Source organism: Gadus chalcogrammus, chromosome 16 (assembly GCF_026213295.1).
Source record: "Gadus chalcogrammus isolate NIFS_2021 chromosome 16, NIFS_Gcha_1.0, whole genome shotgun sequence".
Taxonomy (NCBI): Eukaryota; Metazoa; Chordata; class Actinopteri; order Gadiformes; family Gadidae; genus Gadus; species Gadus chalcogrammus.
In genome coordinates, this window is record NC_079427.1 from 25,394,869 (window position 1) to 25,412,905 (window position 18,037).

An 18,037-nucleotide genomic window follows, 5' to 3' on the forward strand; every position below is an offset into this window, starting at 1 on the left:
TGTCTGTCTGTCTGTCTGTCTGACTGTCAGTCTGTGTGTCTGTCTATCTGTCTGTCTCTCTGTCGTTCTGTCTATCAGTCTGTCTGTCTGTCTGTCTGTCTGTCTGTCTGTCTGTCTGTCTGTCTGTCTGTCTGTCTGTCTGTCTGTCTGTCTGTCTGTCTGTCTGTCTGTCTGTCTGTCTGTATCTGTATATCTATCTACAACTGTTGAATCATAGGCTTTTGTCTCAACTAAAATCACAGGTCAGCATAAAATCAACATTGAGCGACACCTTCTTTTTTTTTACAGTCAAGGCACCTCATGACACTCAGCCACTCATAAAGGGCACCAACTCAAGGGATTATTATTGGACGAGGTCATTTCACGCCCTCTCTTTTTTTATTATGATTCGTCGACGATTACTGGTTCAGCGTATTGTTTCTCAACCCCCATAGGTTTACAAAACCAATTAACCTCCTGGGTTACGCCCTTTTTCTTACTCTCTGAATTTCGGTTGGTTGACTGACATGTCAGTCTAGCCTCCACTTCCGGATACCACAGCGTTACAAAACACTGGCATGTTTCATTCACTATACTGTTTTTAACTAGAGGACATCGTGTTCTGCTCCATCGCGTTTTAAACAGTAAGACAATTATTAGGAGTGAGGTTGATTGCGGGAAACCTTTGGAGGAGTTGCGTTGTGATTGTCATTGAGTGTGTTATTTGTCATTATTGGTGTATCTTCGTTCGTTGCACAACTCGTGCCCGACCTGTCAACATATTGTCTAACGTGATAGAGGTCGTGTAATGTAAATCTGATATTAACGCAAGCCTTTCAAAATCGTGGATTGAACGGTTTATTTCCTTAATAAATGTGTATTACACATTATCCCATGACTTGAACCAGCCGCCAATACATTGCATGGACATTGCATATATTTCATCTTTGTTTAACTGCCTTTTATAATTATCCCTAAACATTTGGTTAATAATAATAAGAAGAAGTACCTATGAATGGTTTTGTAAGTATGGTGACTGTGTGCACTGTTACATGGTGTGATTCATTAATTTAAAAATAAAATCTTCTCTTGTGTGCTTTCACAGTGCAGCTCGCTGAGATGCTGCAGGTGATGAGGGGCGCAGGTAAAGTGGGGTCTGCCCTGGTGAACACGCAAGGGGAACATCTTAGGCTGATGGCATGCAACTCATCCCTCGGGGGTGTCGCCCAAGCTGCCCAGGATATGGTGGAGGGACTGGTGGGCACTGCAATGGGAGGCAGCAAGGCTGTGAGTTTAACATAGACCTTCAGAAGAGTACAAATGCAAATATATGCCCTTAGCAAGATTGTATTTAGCTACCAGACTGTTTTTGTTGCTTTTTCATGCAAGTCATTTCTTCAGTAGACCTCATACAGATGTAATTTGACATTGCACTCACCCTTTTACACGTTTTCTTAAAATGGCTGTGTTTTTGTTTATTTTAAAGGTTTGGTTTGCTATTTGGGATCTAATGGCCAACTCACAGATTGTATAGCGCGATTCTAGAGTTTAGACACCATTATTTCCATTGTTGACTTTGCTGACTTATTCCTGTCTAGAGGTCTAGGTTAGAATTGAAGTCAACAAGGCATTGTGACATTAGTCTAAAAACATTTATTCATGAATAGTCTTTTTAAAAACTGGAAGTTGAGGGTGTACTGTAACTTGTCTCAGTTTTTTGTATGGAATAAATGGTAACGAATCAAGCATTAGATCAATAGTTATGTGTCCGGACACATAACAGTGCATCTTTCAGACATTTTTTCCACTGCTGGCTGGGTCGGATTAACATCAATGCTGTTCACCAGCACCTATTCAAACGTTGTAAAATGTGTAGAACGATGGATAACTTGACTGATAAAGGAAATAAAAGGAAAACATTTGAAGGCGAAGCATAGAGGATATTCAAGGAAAGGGACTTGTTGAGGTTGGTTTGTAAAATACATAAAGCAAAACGATATCAGCGAATATTAACTAAATATTGAACAATTAGGATTCAAAAAAATATGAATTAACAATATTTACACAGAAAGTTTTACACACAATAAGTCTTATTTAACTGCAATAACGAGTTTTAAATATGAAATTCTATGGACCAGGAAGTAACTTTCTGCCTAGGCGACATAGGTCATTGTAATGAATATGATCTCATATACTGCTGATTTCCATGAAACCATCAACAGGCTGTAAAGATTGGTGATCGCCTTTGGATGTGACACACTCAATTTCTAGCAAACTATAGTGACAGATCTGAGTTGATAAGTGGTGTTATAAGTAGATGCCCAATTTATCACATGGTTAATTGATTAATCATACTCCCTGTATCTGTTGTTTGGTAGGCTACTGTTCCGACATAGGGAGCAGCTAAGCTGGTTAGATAGCGATGCTTTATTATGTTTTGGTTGAACTAAAGTTCAAAGGTCCCTTCCATCAAAGTGCATCCTACAAACATGACGTTCGGCCATTCATTATGTATCAGTTAGGGGATTGTCATCATTACATAGGACAACCAGTCACAGCTTCAGCCTTTCAGGCCATAGAAGAAAATAAATAATAATTGTTACTGAGCTATGAATTCTTATTTTCATGGCTAGGGACCGAACATATACTATTATTTTTCTTGACAGGTAGACAGTGTAAATTCTTCTTGTAATTAGTAAGATCCAATGCCAGGTTTTAAGCTTCGCCGCACCATCCTAACAGGGTGTATTTGGAGTTCAAAAGTTCAGTTTGTGCTTGAAATTAAACCAAACTTGATTGATTCAATGCTCCTTTAAAAACCGTTTGGGAAAACAATTGTAAACTTGTATTTTCAGCAGATATATTTGAACCAATTTGCGTAGTTATGGTGTATTCACTCTAGAAACTGTGGTTAGGCCGTTGGATCCAAAATAGATAACTTATCCTTTCACAATAATAATAATAACAATAATAATTGATTGCATTTATAGCGGTATTTATAGCAGTTTTCACGGCATACGCTTTACATGGCGAGTATGTGCGTGTATATGTGTGTGTGTATGTGGGGTATAACGCCTCATCCACTACAAGTTCATCACCCAACTGGTAGTGGACGAGGTATCATTATGGCTGCCAGTGTGCCTCAGAATGCTCCCCACAAACCGGCTATCAGAGTAGAGGGCTGTGGAATGATGAAACCATCCGAGACAATATTTTTAATTAATTTGCTAACCTGACTTACTGCTGTGCATCAGCAGTCTTTGAAAGAGGACGTGTTCCCTGACGCCGAGGGCTGGGAGATGGAGCCGGAAGAGGCTGCCCAGTGGTCTGTTGGCTCAGAGTTCTCAGCCGGTGAATCCAGGCAGAGCCATGCTGGTCCTGAAGCCACAGCAGAGTCCACAACAGGTACGTTATCAGGTAAAAGTTAACACAGTGGATTCAGTTGAATAAGTGCATTACACATTGGAGCGTGTTGACAAAAAGCTCATTGTTCCGCTTGCAGCATGTTTGTGCAGATCAACAATGCAGATCTTTGCAAAGCTGCAGGCATTTATGCTTCCACGTCACATTGAAGTGTACACAAGTTGACAAAATAATGTGTTTTGTCAAACCCTAATTCTACATCAACTGATGAGCAAATCTGGCAACGCAATTGCGAGCATTCTCCATACTGTTGATTTATTGCAACCAGAGGGGTATTCCATCAAAGTCGCTAACAAAGGCGGCGCTTAGTTGATTAAGCCCGGTTAGAACTTACGCCAACTTCGACTTGAGGCGAAAGCAGTTCCATCAACCCAGTTCAGCCGCGCCTTGCTCAGGCTAGTTCAAGCCAGCCTTACGTTATCGTGGATTACGCCCGCTCCAGAGATATGTAACCAGCCCAGAACCGTGAATGTCGAATCATGAATCAAATGTCCGAAAAGGGTAAGAAGCTGCTTGGGGAGGTCTACGAGGAGTACAAGCATATAATAAATCAAAAAGGAAACACTGTAACCATTAATAAGAACAGGGAGGCCGCCTGGCAATAAAAACGCAGATCTTCTGAATGAATAAGTAGTATTAAGCGTAACTATTTAGATTTAATATTGTCCATAGATTTGTATTCAAGAGATACTAGATAGTCTCGAGGTAATGTGTCGGACTTGCAGCCAGTCGTCCGGGGTTCAATCCCCACCTAATTACTAATTGCCTGCCGAGAAACTCACCTGAAAGGAATTTATGTGGCTGACAATTTCCCATGCAGCAGTGTATCAATTTCACTATCAGTAACATTAATATTAATATTAACTTTACCATGGGTTTTTGCAAATTATATTTTGCAAAAAATATATTGTAAGACATATTTATTATATAAAAATACAATTGTTAGGCCTAATTTCTCTGGTATAAAGGAAATAACAAAAATGAACCAACGCCAAAAATGTAATGACGTACTGAAACGCAAACTCGCTTCGCCCGAACCTCAGGGCAAATGCTTGACCACTCACCGAACTGCTAGTTCACAAATTTGACAGAATACATAGTTTTAGATAAAAATGTGTTGAGAGAATATCCACTATAACAATAGATATCAATTCATCAAATTATTTTATTTGCATAATTTAATCTCAGACCCTTAGTGAAAATATATGCTGTTTGTACTACATATATTTACATAAATTACAAAATCGTGCAGATTAGGTTTGGCGGAACATTCTGATGCTACACTTGTTTCAGCCAGATGGGACTCTGAAACACCGCTCAAGTAAGCCTGACAGTTAGCCTGGTACCGACCAGGTTCATTTAGTCGGATAAATTGCCATGGTTACTCAACGGAGATTCCCTTAAATCACGTTGATGGAACGCAACTCTAGCTTAAAGGAGCGAGGCTAGGCGAAATAAGCCCGGCTTGCCTTTAGCTCGGTTGATGGAATACCCCCCCGCATGTATTCTTGTGTTTTCCTTGTCAAAAAAGACAACACTACCCCAATTCTCCACTCGACCTATCAGAGATTATGCAAACCGCTGTCAAGAAGGTTCTTGTGTTGCAACACCCTTCTTTAGGGGGGGGGGTCCTTGCGTACACATAGGTCCTCATCTGTAAAAAGGGCCTTGTTCGCTCTCTGAATAGCGCCGTGGATCTCTGCAGATCTTTGCGTACTTGCAGGACACAGAAGTGTTAAAGGTCCCATGACATGCTACCAGGTGTGGTGTGATTAGCCGTTACAAGCCGTTTTGGAAATCTGCCCCTTATGACATCACATGTGGGCGTGTCCACCTAGATGTGTGATGGATGGATGAGCAACCTTTGCTACAGTCCCCTGGGTAGGCTGGTAGACTGATCTATCCAGCATACATCTAGGTAGACACGCCCACCTGTCGGACCTTTAATTTACCTTAAAAATAAGATGCTCTCTGAAATGACTTGCAACTATGATAAGATAAGATAATCGTTTATTAGTCCCACAGTGGGGAAATTTGCAGGTCTACACATTTTTTATTTTAGTTCTAAACTATGAACCAAACATAGTTCTAAACTATGAACCAAACATTGTTCTAAACTATGAACCAAAATAGGCTGGGTTTCTACATGCACGTATAACGTGATGCATATAATATGTGTGACTTCCATACTTTTCCAATGTTGACGATGCAGGAGTGCCTCCACGCCAGGGGAACAGTCAAGGAGGAGCGGGCTGGCCAGGGCAGACGGCCAGGTTCCTCCACACCTCAGCAGGCCTCCACCACCGCTACCAGGCCAGGTTCATCCATGACACCGTGGTGGCCAGGCTCACACCGGAGGACATCAAGAAGGCACGGGAGGCCAAGCAGGCCTTGGTCAAACCCGTCCGACAAAAGGTTTGACAACGGGCAGGGATTTGTCCTTGAGGAAATAATGCTGGTTCCTGACAACACATGCAGTTTTTTTTCAGATGCTTGTAAATTTGTAATGCATGACAGAATCATGCTGTTTATCACGTCTTGTAGTTTCAGGGATTGTTGATGAGACTTCTGTTTGAATGTTTCTCCCTAGCTCAGCGACCGGGCCAGGGAGAGGAAGGTTCCTGCCACTAGGATAAGCAGGCTGGCTAACTTTGGTGGTAAATATGATTTTGAGAATGTCATAGAAAAAAAACCTCTTGTTTTACCCAATCGGCATGAAGTATAATGCAGAATACATTGATGTGTTTGTATGTCAATTTTATATATTCCCAAATTAAAATGTGCTTCCTCGCTCGAGACACCTTTCTGTAATTTCTCATACCTGTCGATGTCGATGTCTTCATCTCTCCAGAATATGTTTGGATGTCAAATATAACTGCACCAATGTTATGTGCTATTTTAGTTGGAGACGGAGATAGTTGCTATTGATATCCAGGATGTTTTGGAGACGAGGTTGAGACTATAACGGGTACCTTTCTCCCTCTTGACTCTGCAGGGCTTGCAGTCGGGCTGGGGATCGGTGCCATTGCAGAGGTGGCAAAGCAGTCCTTTGGCAGCAAACGATCAGGAGGTGAAGCTCTAAATCCGGTTTTATTTCTCCTTCTGCCAAGCTAAATCCTGCCCTGTCCTCTCCTCTGGCTTTTACTGAGTTGACAAAATGAAAAGGTCTTATTCCACATAGGACTCCTGGCACATTCCATAGACAGACGCTCGATGAGCAGTGCTTGGCGATCTGCTTGATTACCTCACAGTACCTGCTGCCGATGGTACCAGTGCTCTCTTAACAAGTGTTTCAATCAGATCCCCCCGGGTCTTCTGATGGCAGACGCATCAATGGGCCGTAGAGGCCCTCATTTAAACAACCGCTTTGATAGCACCACTTCAAACTAACAAATCCACTATCAAATCCAACCAAATCCTTTGTGTACCATAAGAGAGGATCTTGAGATGGTAATGAGTGCTTACAATAATTCTTGCACCCCTCTTATGTTTCACTTTCAGCGCTTTGTCTATAAATGATAACTACAGATCTAAATGCTTTTGTGTGTGTGTGTGTGTATGTGTGTAAGACGCCGGGGCGGTGATGGACTCTCCGCTCCTGTCCGAGGCCAACGCAGAGAGGATAGTGAACACGCTATGCAAGGTCCGCGGTGCCGCACTCAAGATCGGCCAGATGCTCAGCATCCAAGGTGCGTACTCGGTAACAATGGTCACCGGGAGGACGAAGGGCGATTCTGTACACTGATGCGCCCCGATGAGATCAGACTGGCTAGTCTGATCTCATCAGGGCGCATCAGTGTCTGGGGAAGAGGGACTTCAGATATCTTGAGGCAGCCATTCAATTGGCTGTCCGATTGAAATGCGCATGCCTCCGGAAACCTCATGTAAATGGTAAATGGACTGCATTTATACAGCGCTGCATTTATGACCACTCAAAGCGCTTTACAAACTGCCTAACATTCACACATTCACACACTGAGGGCGGTGTCAATCATGCAAGGCGAAAGCCAGCTCGTCAGGAGCAGTTAGGGGGAGGCTTCTGTATCAGGGACACATCAACACTAAGCTAGGAGGCACCGGGTATTGAACCAGCAACCTTACGGTTACCAGCCAACCCGCTCTACCTCCTGAGCCACTTGCCGCCCTTGTCTGTGTGAAATGTTACACATATCACACATGTCTGTGTGGAATGTGTGTCCCGAACTTAAGCGATGAGGGTCACACTGTTTTGGTATTCCCCCCCAGACAACTCCTTCATCAACCCCCAGCTGCAGAAGATCTTTGAGAGGGTCCGGCAGAGCGCCGACTTCATGCCCCCCTGGCAGATGAACGTAAGTGGAGGCCCACCGCCAGCAGACACAATGTACGACCCCTCGGTTTACACAAGGTGCAGTGTACGGACTTACTGTACTGCAGTAAACAGTAATGGTATACCAAACCAATGAAATGTACGACTGTATCAAGGATATCATTAGTCAGACGCAATCAATATAGATTTGGCAATGAATCGACCTAGATGTGGCCCAGTGCATGATGGTGACATAAAATACACATGTATCAGCTCGGCATCGCACCACAGCAGTTTGAACCCTATCTCTGGTCTGTTTAGAAAGTTCTGGCGGAGGAGCTGGGCTCAGGCTGGAGGGATCAGCTGTTATCTTTTGATGACAAACCATTTGCCGCAGCGTCCATCGGCCAGGTGCATCTCGGGGTTTTGAAAGACGGCCGAGAAATTGCCATGAAAATCCAGGTAAGCGATCAAAGAAGTGCATGTATAAAGTGGGATTGTGAAGTGTTACTCAAACGTGCCTTTCTGGTTGATCTGCCCATGGCAGTACCCAGGAGTAGCAGAGAGCATCCACAGTGACATAAACAACCTGATGTCTGTACTGAAGATGAGCGTCATCCTGCCAGATGGTAAGACTTACAATTAAATTGTGGGCATTTGTCAGAAGAAGGTGAAACAATATATCGCGTTTGTTGCTGTCAGGATGTTTATAGAACCAAGGTGCCAAGCACTAACAATCGCTAGGATAACCCAATCCTGTACACCACAAAGAAAGCTAGAATAAGAGGTCACACAACTAAGTACTATAACTAAGTATGACATACAATAAGAGGATACATTAAGGGCCAGGACGTTCAACATTCAATAAGTAGGAGGGGGTGGCTATGCAGAATCTAGGTGAACTCTGAGCAACAACTAACTGTAACTAACCCCCCTTTGTCCATCCCGGGTAATAGTCATGTTAACAAGGTGTAACCTACCCTGACATGACTAGCCCGTCAGCTGTGTTTGGGGGCTTTTATTTAAGTCCTGATCGAGGGTAGCAACCCTTCTGCCCTGCCATGGTTTTGAGTCAGTTTGTGTGTTGGTTATGTGACTTTTGATACTCGGGTGCCCACGGTAATTCATCTCGTTGAGTAATCATTGGAAACATTTATGGGAAGACTTGGCTATTCTCCATGTTTGTCTGAGCCACAACCAAAGAGCGTTTTCAGATGGGCACCAACTATGTCTGGCCTTCTGACAACAGCGTACACTCACATAATCAGCCAACTGTTTCAACTGACTGATACAGAGACAGTTGCATCCTACAATTGCGTCCTTGGGCGGCAGTTGCTCAGGAGGAAGAGTGGGTTGGCTGGTAACCGGAAGGTTGATAGTTAGATCCTCAAAGTGTCGAGGTGTCCCTCACCCTGACTGCTAGGGATGGGAATTGATAAGAATTTCACGATTCCGATTCCGATTCCGATTCTGCTTATCGATCCGATTCCTTATCGATTCTCTTATCGATTCTCATTGGGTGAGAAAATAAGTATAAATGTGTTTGTTTGCATTACATCTCTTTAATATCTGATCAGAAGTGCTTCTAGTATTAGGAAATTGTACATTTTCAAATCAATTGGTCTAGACGAAAAGATATATGTTTCGCTTTTTAAGCCCAAATGCCATCATTATGTGCCATACAACTAAAAACAAAGACTGAAAACAGCCAAGTAAGAGCTTGTGCCTTTTGGAATTCTAACAGTGCTCATTTGCATTCAACTTGTAACAAAATTAAACTGACATAAACAAAATGAAGCATTGATTAGACAGAGATTTATTAGATGGGCCTACCTAATAAACCGTTGGAACACACAAGACCGGAAACCATAGCAATGCCGGTAAACAAACCCCGAGAAGCCCAATCCCTATGAGAGCTCCCCACGCTACGGCCATCCGGAGGCGACAGAGCTGTTGGCCGTGATATTATATATACAATTATAATATAGTATATAATATATTATATACTATTATATATAGAGCTCCGGGAGTCGCAAACTGCAACAATCACTTTCTCCTCCATTCCGCGGTTCACCCGGACTGCACTGCACTGAGTTTGACGGCTGAACGCGGATTGGCTGTTACGTTACACATGTCACTCAGTTATCACGCTGTTGAACGCTGATTGGCTGTCATCACGACAAAAACTTGTCATCGGTTTTCTCCCGCGAAAAACTCGCCCTTATACGCGTCTCTACGTTCACTTTGTATGGGATCTTGTCGCCCCGTCGCGTTTGGTGTGAACGCACAATGCGATTCTTCCTCGGCGGCGACATGTTTGCTGCGTTCTGAACCAAATCAAAGCAGCGTGTGTGTGACGTCACGACGCATTTGCCGCGACCGGAACCGATAAGCGGAATCGTTAAGCAGGCTTGCTAACGATTCCAAGGAATCGGTTGACTCGGAACCGGTTCTGAACAAGAACCGGTTCTCGATTCCCATCCCTACTGACTGCTCCCGACGACCTTGCTGTCGCCCTACATGGTTGAGTCCGCCGTCAGTAAGTGCGTTTACATGACTCGACAAAACCAAACTATTGGGTTTGTCCGACTTTGATCATATTTGTATGCATGTATACACCTTAGTCTGACTCAAATCGGACCGAATCGGGTTTCTCATAGTCAGACAAAGACTCCTAGATTATTCGATTGATAATTGCATTAATCGTGCATGTGTACATTCAATCGGATTGGAATCGGAATTTGTGTTCTGTGCATTCTCGCGATTTTTTCACGGGGCTGTGAGCCAGAAGTAGCAGACGATAGTCGTGTTGTCGTCGTCGAAAACAGCAAAAGCAAGAGCGCCATTGTGCATCTATTTTGTGTAATTATCAGGTACATCACATACAACATGTAGAAGGATGTAGCTCTTAATCTTGCTCTTCGTATGCCATCTTTCTCGAATGTCGCCTGAGTTTGTTGTTCCTGGTGAGGTCAAGAGGTCAGCCGGTGGCTCTACTACCACTAGTTGCAATGGGTACAGCACCACCTCTCGTACCGGGGCATGACATGCTTCAGCCAATGAATCGATTTTCTCACCGCCATGTATACTCGTACAATTGCAGTTGTCCAATTGAGGAGCATAGTCGAAGTATGGCTGTAATCGGATTGAGCTGTGCATGTAAACGTGCGAGTTTGTGAATGTGTGCATGAATGTGTGCATGAATGTGTGCCTGAATGTGTGGATGAATGTGTGGACGTTAGGCGATATTGTAAAGTGCTTTGGGTGGCCGCTGGTTAGAAAAGCACTATATATGTGCAGTCCATTTACAAACACCTTTTTTTGCCTGCTGCAACATTCTGTTCGCCAGAGAGGGATAATTTTTGTAATGTTAAAATTATTTAATTTATCTTCAGTGTGTATTGGCCAATCTGATTTGTCTTGACACGATTGCGATTCAGCCTACGCATAGCATGCACGCAAACTCACAGCCAGACACAAAAACTCCTTCTAATTCAAGAGCAGCTTTTCCTTTAATGACATAGAAAAGAAAGATTAGAAAGAAAACAAAACTGAAACCTATTTTTTGAATGCTTCCATATTGTGTTATATTGCAAGCTGTTTTGATTATTGCATTGTTCATAGAAAGTCATATTTGTGACAAAAGCTTTCTCTCTTATGAAATATTAGATAAGTTAATTCATCTGTTGATGTCTTTAATGATCATCACAAGAGTAGGAAGTGATTAGCAAACTCTGAGTAGCAAACCCAGATGTATATATATATTTTTGAAAATCACGCATGGAAATGTACATAAAGAAATTTGTTGCATCAAGATGCATCGATAATCGCCTCATAATCGGAATCGAATCGTAAGATGCCAAGAGATTCCCACCCCTATTGTGTAAATAAGCATACACATACCTATTCTAAAAATATATATATTTAATGTAGGACTATTATCCGTAACCAGAAGCATTTAGTTGTTTTTAGATGCTTGGTTTTGTGACAGTATTCGGGGCTTTCACGTCTTAATGTGTCCCTCCTCTGTTCCTCTTCCGCACGCTGTTTATTTTTGCACCAGGCCTGTTTGCAGACAGCAGCCTGGAGGTCCTCCAGAGGGAGCTCGCATGGGAGTGTGACTACAAGAGAGAGGCGGAGTGCGCCAAGAAATTTAGGTGGGCTGTTGTTAGAGAACACACACACACACACACACACACACACACACACACACACACACACACACACACACACACACACACACACACACACACACACACACACACACACACACACACACACACACACACACACACACACCTATTTTTGCCCTCAATGACTGAAGCTATTGGTTATAATTGGGCTATGTTTATTTTCAGCTACAATTGTTAAAAAAAAAAAAATGAAGACGAAATAACAAAAGTGATGCCATTTAAAATGCATCATGCTCTGAAGCATTCGCTAAAATCCTTTCCACAATATCAAACAGAACGGTCAGAGTAACAAACCAATTAAAAGAACAACAAAAACATTATTTCACAACTATTTATCCTCCTCGCGGGCTCCGCAGCCCGGCCGTGGGCTACGGAAACGCCAATATAAGTGAACAGAGCCGCACTGTACCGCAACGAACAGTAGCGCACCACTCGTTGGAAACGAGGCATATGACTGAGCGGGTTTGTTGGTTCTCGTAGCCTACCCTTGAGGGGATAACCCCTCCCTCCGGGCTGCTCCACAGCCAGGGCTCCTGCTTATTGGTTCATAGCGCAGCCCGGGATCCAGCCGATTCGTGAATAAACGTAGGCGGGATCCAGGTCCCTTAGCTAGTCACACCCACTCAGAGGAGGACTTTCCTCCTCTCTCCCATTGAACCCCATGTTATTCACTGGCCGCCAACACTTTCGGGGAAATGAATGGGGGTCAATGGGAGGGTGTGGGGGTGCTAATGTCCCTTTACCCAGGGAAACGAACATTACATATACACAGGCATTAAAGTAGTCATATTTAAGGGCATTCATTCATTACAGTAGTCTGGGCAATCTACATTTTTGTTCTCAACAATGTTAAGAAGGATCTTCCTCCCTCTCCTCACTGGAGAAGCCTCCACTGACACACACACACACACACACACACACACACACACACACACACACACACACACACACACACACACACACACACACACACACACACACACACACACACACACACACACACACACACACACACACACACACACAGTCCTTGTTAAACAAATAGATGTGTTCAAGGTCAACTGATCAGATTTTGAAGTCTCAGTGTTTAAGAATTGGAGGGTAACTGCCGTTTTCATTTCTATGGAAACGCCAATGACATATTTCATTTGAGATAATAAATCAAATTTTTTATGTTTGATTTAGGGCACATAGCCCCAGTCATTTTCGCTGGCATACAGATAGATGACACTGAACGCAACAAGCAAGTTTTCTCTTGCTCACATTCCAATGACTATATATCTGGCCAAAGTCTAAGCCGAGCCCCGAGAATATCTTCAGACGAAACCATGTCTGTTGTTAACACAACCTTCTCGAGTATGGACAAGACCATGAGACCACACAATGAAGACCAGCTGCCCACCTCCTCCAACTGCCATGACTGAAAGACACATCTGCGCGTGTGTGTGTGCCTGTGTGTGTATGGTTGTGTGTGTGCGTGCGTGCGTGTTCCAGGACCCTGCTGGAGGGCCATGAGTTCTTCCAGGTCCCTGAGGTGGTCGAGGAGCTGTCTGGGCGCAAGGTGCTTGCCATGGAACTGATCCACGGAGTCCCCCTGGACCGCTGTGTCGACCTGGATCAGGAGACCAGGAATAAGGTAACACCCCCCCCCCCCCCCCGGTGCACCGGGACCTTGGTGGGAGCCATGTCAACTGGTTGATTGACTCTCTAACGCTCTGGTCGCCCTCGCCGCTGCAGATCTGCTTCAGCATCCTGCAGCTCTGCCTCCGGGAGGTCTTTGAGTTCAGGTTCATGCAGACGGATCCCAACTGGGCCAACTTCTTCTACAACGCCGAGACCAACAAGGTGAGGGCCGCAGCAGCCCCTTCATCACGCCCGCACCGCGTGAAACACTTACTGAAACCACAACATGCCTCCCTGCCAGGCTGATGTACATGTCCTTTTGCTGTGGATCTCGTAACATATCCAGGAACCAAATCGACATTTGTACATTTTTTGAAGTTCATGACATTCATCGACGTTGATGACATTTGTAAGCATACAAATAAACCATGTCTACACACATCTATTGAAGCTTTGCACAGTCGTGCTGTCTGTATATACAGACTCCTTTGACCGTCTTTCTGAACCGGAGGAACCTGGCAGAAGATATGACCATGTATTGTTATCCCCCAATATTAGATCATCCTGTTGGACTTCGGTGCATGCAGAGGCTACGACGAGGCCTTCACAGATGACTACATACAGGTAGGATCATTACAGAGTACAAAGGGGATTAGCCATGTTTTGTGACACGGAACACGGGAGGTTTAATGTTGGCCAAGCTTCGTATCAGTGTACAACGCATACAATGGTGTTTGAGGGCTTTACCGACTTATATGTGTATACCATTATACAACAGTTGGAGCCGACCAAGTAATTTGATTGGACAAGAGGCATTCCATGAGTGCTGATATGGAATATAACAGCACTGGGACTTTAAACTATACATGTATCAAACTAGCTAGTGTGTTTATGTGTTGCTTGGCAACAGTTCAGTCCCAGTCCAGTTGCGGATCTATTTGTGTTGGCGGAGCCAATTTTTTTTTAAATAGACAAACAAATCATAATCTGTTGTTGCTTATTACTGTTAACTAATAAAAGGTGCTTGTGGAAAGGTTGTGTTTACAAAATGTTGTGCTGTTGTAATGAATATCAGCAAGGCTGTGATTATCTTCGGCACTCGGCCTACTGCCTCGTACCTACGACCGAAACACAGCAGTGCTCATATTCAGTACAACAGCACTCCCTCTCGTGTGATATTGCTTAAATATAAATTGGTTATATATATTTTTAGGTTTTCCTCCTTGTTCACTAAAGTGTGTGTGTGTGTGCGTGTGCGTGCGTGCGTGCGTGCACGTCTTCAGGTGGTGCACGCGGCCTCAGTGGGCGATCGAGCAACGGTTCTCTCCAAATCCAAGGACCTGAAGTTCCTCACCGGCTTCGAGACCAAGGTAGGCTCTTTTTATTGGATCTCCCCCCTCTCCTCAACGTGGCCTTCATTCATATTTAACGCGCCCCGGCTCAGCTTATTTTCCACTCGTGTCCGATGCTGCGGGGGCCGTCACGCTCGTCGGCCGTCTGCCGTTGGCTTTCTGCACGGTCACGCTGCCTCAGCAAGGCCCCGGGCCCCCGGCCGCAAGCTGCTCCGCCTCCCAGACGTCTCCCGTCTGAGGGGTGTTTTGCTTTCCGCTCGGCGTTGGAAAGCGAGCCGTGTTCTGTGGCCGGTGCTGATTTACGCTTGACAATTTAGACTCTTGCCTGTAGTGCTTAATTATACGGAGGAAATATTTAATCATTAGTTAAACGGCGCAACGGCCGTTTGACTTTTAATAGGGTTCTTAAGTGGACTCAATTTACTGCAGTTATGGTTATAGAATGAGGTGATAAATGAAATTGTAGTAGTAGTAGTAGTTGTAATAGTGGTGGTGGTGATAGAAGTAGTTGCGGTGGTTGTATTAGTGGTTGCAGTAGTAGTAGTTGTTGGTCATTGGTACAGAATCTAGGGCCTAGATGAAATGCGCTGCTTTGCCCTATTGGGCAGTTCAACCTGAGCAGCACCGTAAAGTATACAGTCATGGTCTGAGAGTAAACACTGCGCTCTATTAAAAACCATATGAACCATACTCACACCATACCCCCTCGCCCCTCCCCCCCCCCTGCTCGCCAGGCCTTCCAGGAGGCCCACGTGGAGGCGGTGATGATCCTGGGCGAGGCCTTCTCCTCCGCGGAGCCCTTTGACTTCAGCAGCCAGAGCACCACCAAGCGCATCCACGGCCTGGTGCCCGTCATGCTGCGCCACCGCCTCACGCCCCCGCCCGAGGAGAGCTACTCCCTCCACCGCAAGATGGCTGGCTCCTTCCTCATCTGCTCAAAGCTTGGCGCCAGCATCGCCTGCCGGGACATGTTCCTGGAGATCCACCGGGCGTACCAGGAGCGGAGCAAGGGGCAGGCAGAGGCTGCCGCCGCCATCGAAGGCGCCGCCGCCATCGAAGGCGCTGCTTAGATAAACAACGCGCCATGTTGTGAGATGTACCCCCTGAGCTCTGTGGACGTGTGAGCCTGCTCCCGGGGGCCAGGGGTGTCGGCAGGTCAACACCTCTGGCTTGTAACAGTGTGTGAACTCTGACCTGGCTGATGACTGGCAGTTGTGGATTGGGTGGAGCTGCTGTGGGTTTGACTTGAACTGGTTGTCTGGACTCTGGCGGTTCTCCTCAACTGATGCACTCCAGTGACTTCTCTGACACTGAACTGGTATCATGAAATAGGAAGCTACTATATATTTAGTTGATGATAAATATACTTGTATTTGTATAATAATTATCTGCAGTAATGTATTAATAAAGTTTTCTTTTTTCGTTTTTTTGATTTATTTATGCTCGATCAATGTCAAACGATACACTGTAGACGTCCAAGGCCATGCAGATGCTGATATGCAATAATGTTGCCAAGGGCAGGTCTACACATGCAACATGTTCCAAGAAGGTAGTAATTATGTGAAAAGCCTCTTGTGGTAATAGACAAGAGGCTCTTCACTTTATGACATGGTTTATTAATAGTCTGTTGCGTTTTCCTTCAGTTTGCAAAGAACTGTTATTTCCTGGCAAAGAACTGTTTTTTTTCTCCTTGCCAGGAATATGTGAGAATAAAAAAGAAATACCTCCTTTTTATAATGTGTGTGTGTGTGTGCATGCAAATCGATTACAAGATAGTCTAATGCAATTAAATAAATTAGTTATCTTCTTTTAGTTTATGGATCATTCCAGTCAAATATTAGTCCCACCTAGGTGTTGATTGTCGAGGCCAGTGGTCACTATTTCACTAACTGCTGGACTGTTAAGCAAGTTATTCTTCCAGCTCATAACCCCTTTCACCAGCATAGAACAAACAACACAGTAATGAATACAATTATGGTATGTGTATGCTGCTTATAAACATGAACACTAAATAGGAGCAATTATTAAGAAAGATTTACAAAACTTGTAGCAGCCCATTTAGATTGTATTAAATCTTATTAAAGTGTTATTATTTTACCCTTGTTTATAACCGCTATGAGAGCAACAAAAATGACAACACTTATTTTTAAATGTTCGAAGTACCCCCTGAAATCCTTTAAAGTACCTTTAGGTGTAAGCGTACCCCTATTTGAGAATCGGGGCACGTATTTATCCCCTCTTGTCCCTTTGCGTTGACGGCTGAGTTCCTTGGTTCGTTGCTGGCTTCATAGGACACTATAGGGGGATGGTGCTACTCTAAATTATTTAGTATGAGAGGGAACCTGGTTTAACATCGTCAAGGTTGTTTCTAAATGTTCAGCATTCGGGCCCTACACTAAATTAGTTCAGGAAATCGGTCACAACTGCTTTGAGTGTAGGGTAGTGCGGCCCAGACTGTTGAGCTACACAATGCATTAGAACCTCTGTTCATTTGAGTTGTGGGAATTAACCATGGTTAATGGCTCCAGCACATGCCCAGGAGGGAAGAAAAATAACATTCTTCTCCACTAGTCTTTACGTCATGGAAAGTTGGACCATGACTCGGCATGTAGGCCTAACTAGTAGTCTGGATTCAGTTTGAAGAGATGAAGGCAATCCTTTTAGACTACGGATCATTTCTTCAGTGGTAACTCTGTCCATTTGTGATTGTTTTTTGCAAGTCCAGAGTTGAGTGAATTGACTGTCCAATAGTTGAAACACTCCATGTAAACACATAAACACAATAATTATATTGGGGAAATTCACTTTCAGTTATTTATCACCATTTGGGTTACATTTGTGACAGTATATGCGTTTTCAGGAGACATGGAGGCAACTTTACGTGAGCACATATAAGGGGGGTAGAACCCCATCCCATCATCTCACTGTTTGCTCCTCTCCTTTTTGTTTTTGGAGCTAGCAAGCGCACACATGGGCCACCAGGTGGCGCATCAGAGCGACCGAAGCGGCGCAGCCTCCGTTGTTTTTGTAAAACATCAATGGGAAGAGGGAATTTGCATGTCCGGCCGGTTGTGCCAATGGGCTCACTGGGAAGGCTGGGAGAGCGGGTGGAGTCGGGAAGATCAGCCCAATCTGTGCGACAGTAAGTGCACAGTCAACCAAAGCATCATAGATTACTA

The 18,037-nt window shown here is 44.3% G+C and overlaps 2 protein-coding genes across 5 annotated transcripts in view; both read left to right on the forward strand.

Moving 5' to 3' along the window:
• Nucleotides 1-529: 529 nt before the first annotated feature.
• On the forward strand, nucleotides 530-16,605 carry coq8b (coenzyme Q8B). Of its 4 annotated transcripts, none has more exons than XM_056611578.1 (16): nucleotides 530-623; nucleotides 1,085-1,266; nucleotides 3,234-3,396; nucleotides 5,615-5,817; nucleotides 5,993-6,059; nucleotides 6,398-6,472; nucleotides 6,972-7,091; nucleotides 7,648-7,733; nucleotides 8,012-8,152; nucleotides 8,238-8,319; nucleotides 11,754-11,847; nucleotides 13,378-13,519; nucleotides 13,621-13,728; nucleotides 14,065-14,130; nucleotides 14,790-14,876; nucleotides 15,593-16,605. In XM_056611578.1, coding segments are annotated over exons 1-16 (1,953 nt in total). In that variant the 5' UTR covers nucleotides 530-622; the 3' UTR covers nucleotides 15,929-16,605. The 4 variants fall into 4 exon arrangements, with proteins under 4 accessions (XP_056467553.1, XP_056467556.1, XP_056467554.1 ...); XM_056611581.1 differs by having other exon boundaries at nucleotides 3,234-3,384; XM_056611579.1 differs by having other exon boundaries at nucleotides 3,237-3,396.
• A 1,373-nt stretch (nucleotides 16,606-17,978) lies between these two features.
• Nucleotides 17,979-18,037, forward strand: part of numbl (NUMB like endocytic adaptor protein) — a 50,170-nt gene continuing 50,111 nt past the window's right edge. The window contains exon 1 of the mRNA XM_056611814.1: nucleotides 17,979-18,037. This exon is cut by the window's right edge and continues 276 nt beyond it. The gene's annotated coding sequence lies outside the window, so the exon portion shown is untranslated.

Excerpts from the sequence above, each read along its gene's own strand:
- coq8b (XM_056611578.1), top strand. Across the intron at positions 1,267-3,233 it reads CAATGGGAGGCAGCAAGGCT|CAGTCTTTGAAAGAGGACGT; the intron begins GTGAGTTTAACA and ends GCTGTGCATCAG. Across the intron at positions 6,473-6,971 it reads TGGCAGCAAACGATCAGGAG|ACGCCGGGGCGGTGATGGAC; the intron begins GTGAAGCTCTAA and ends TATGTGTGTAAG.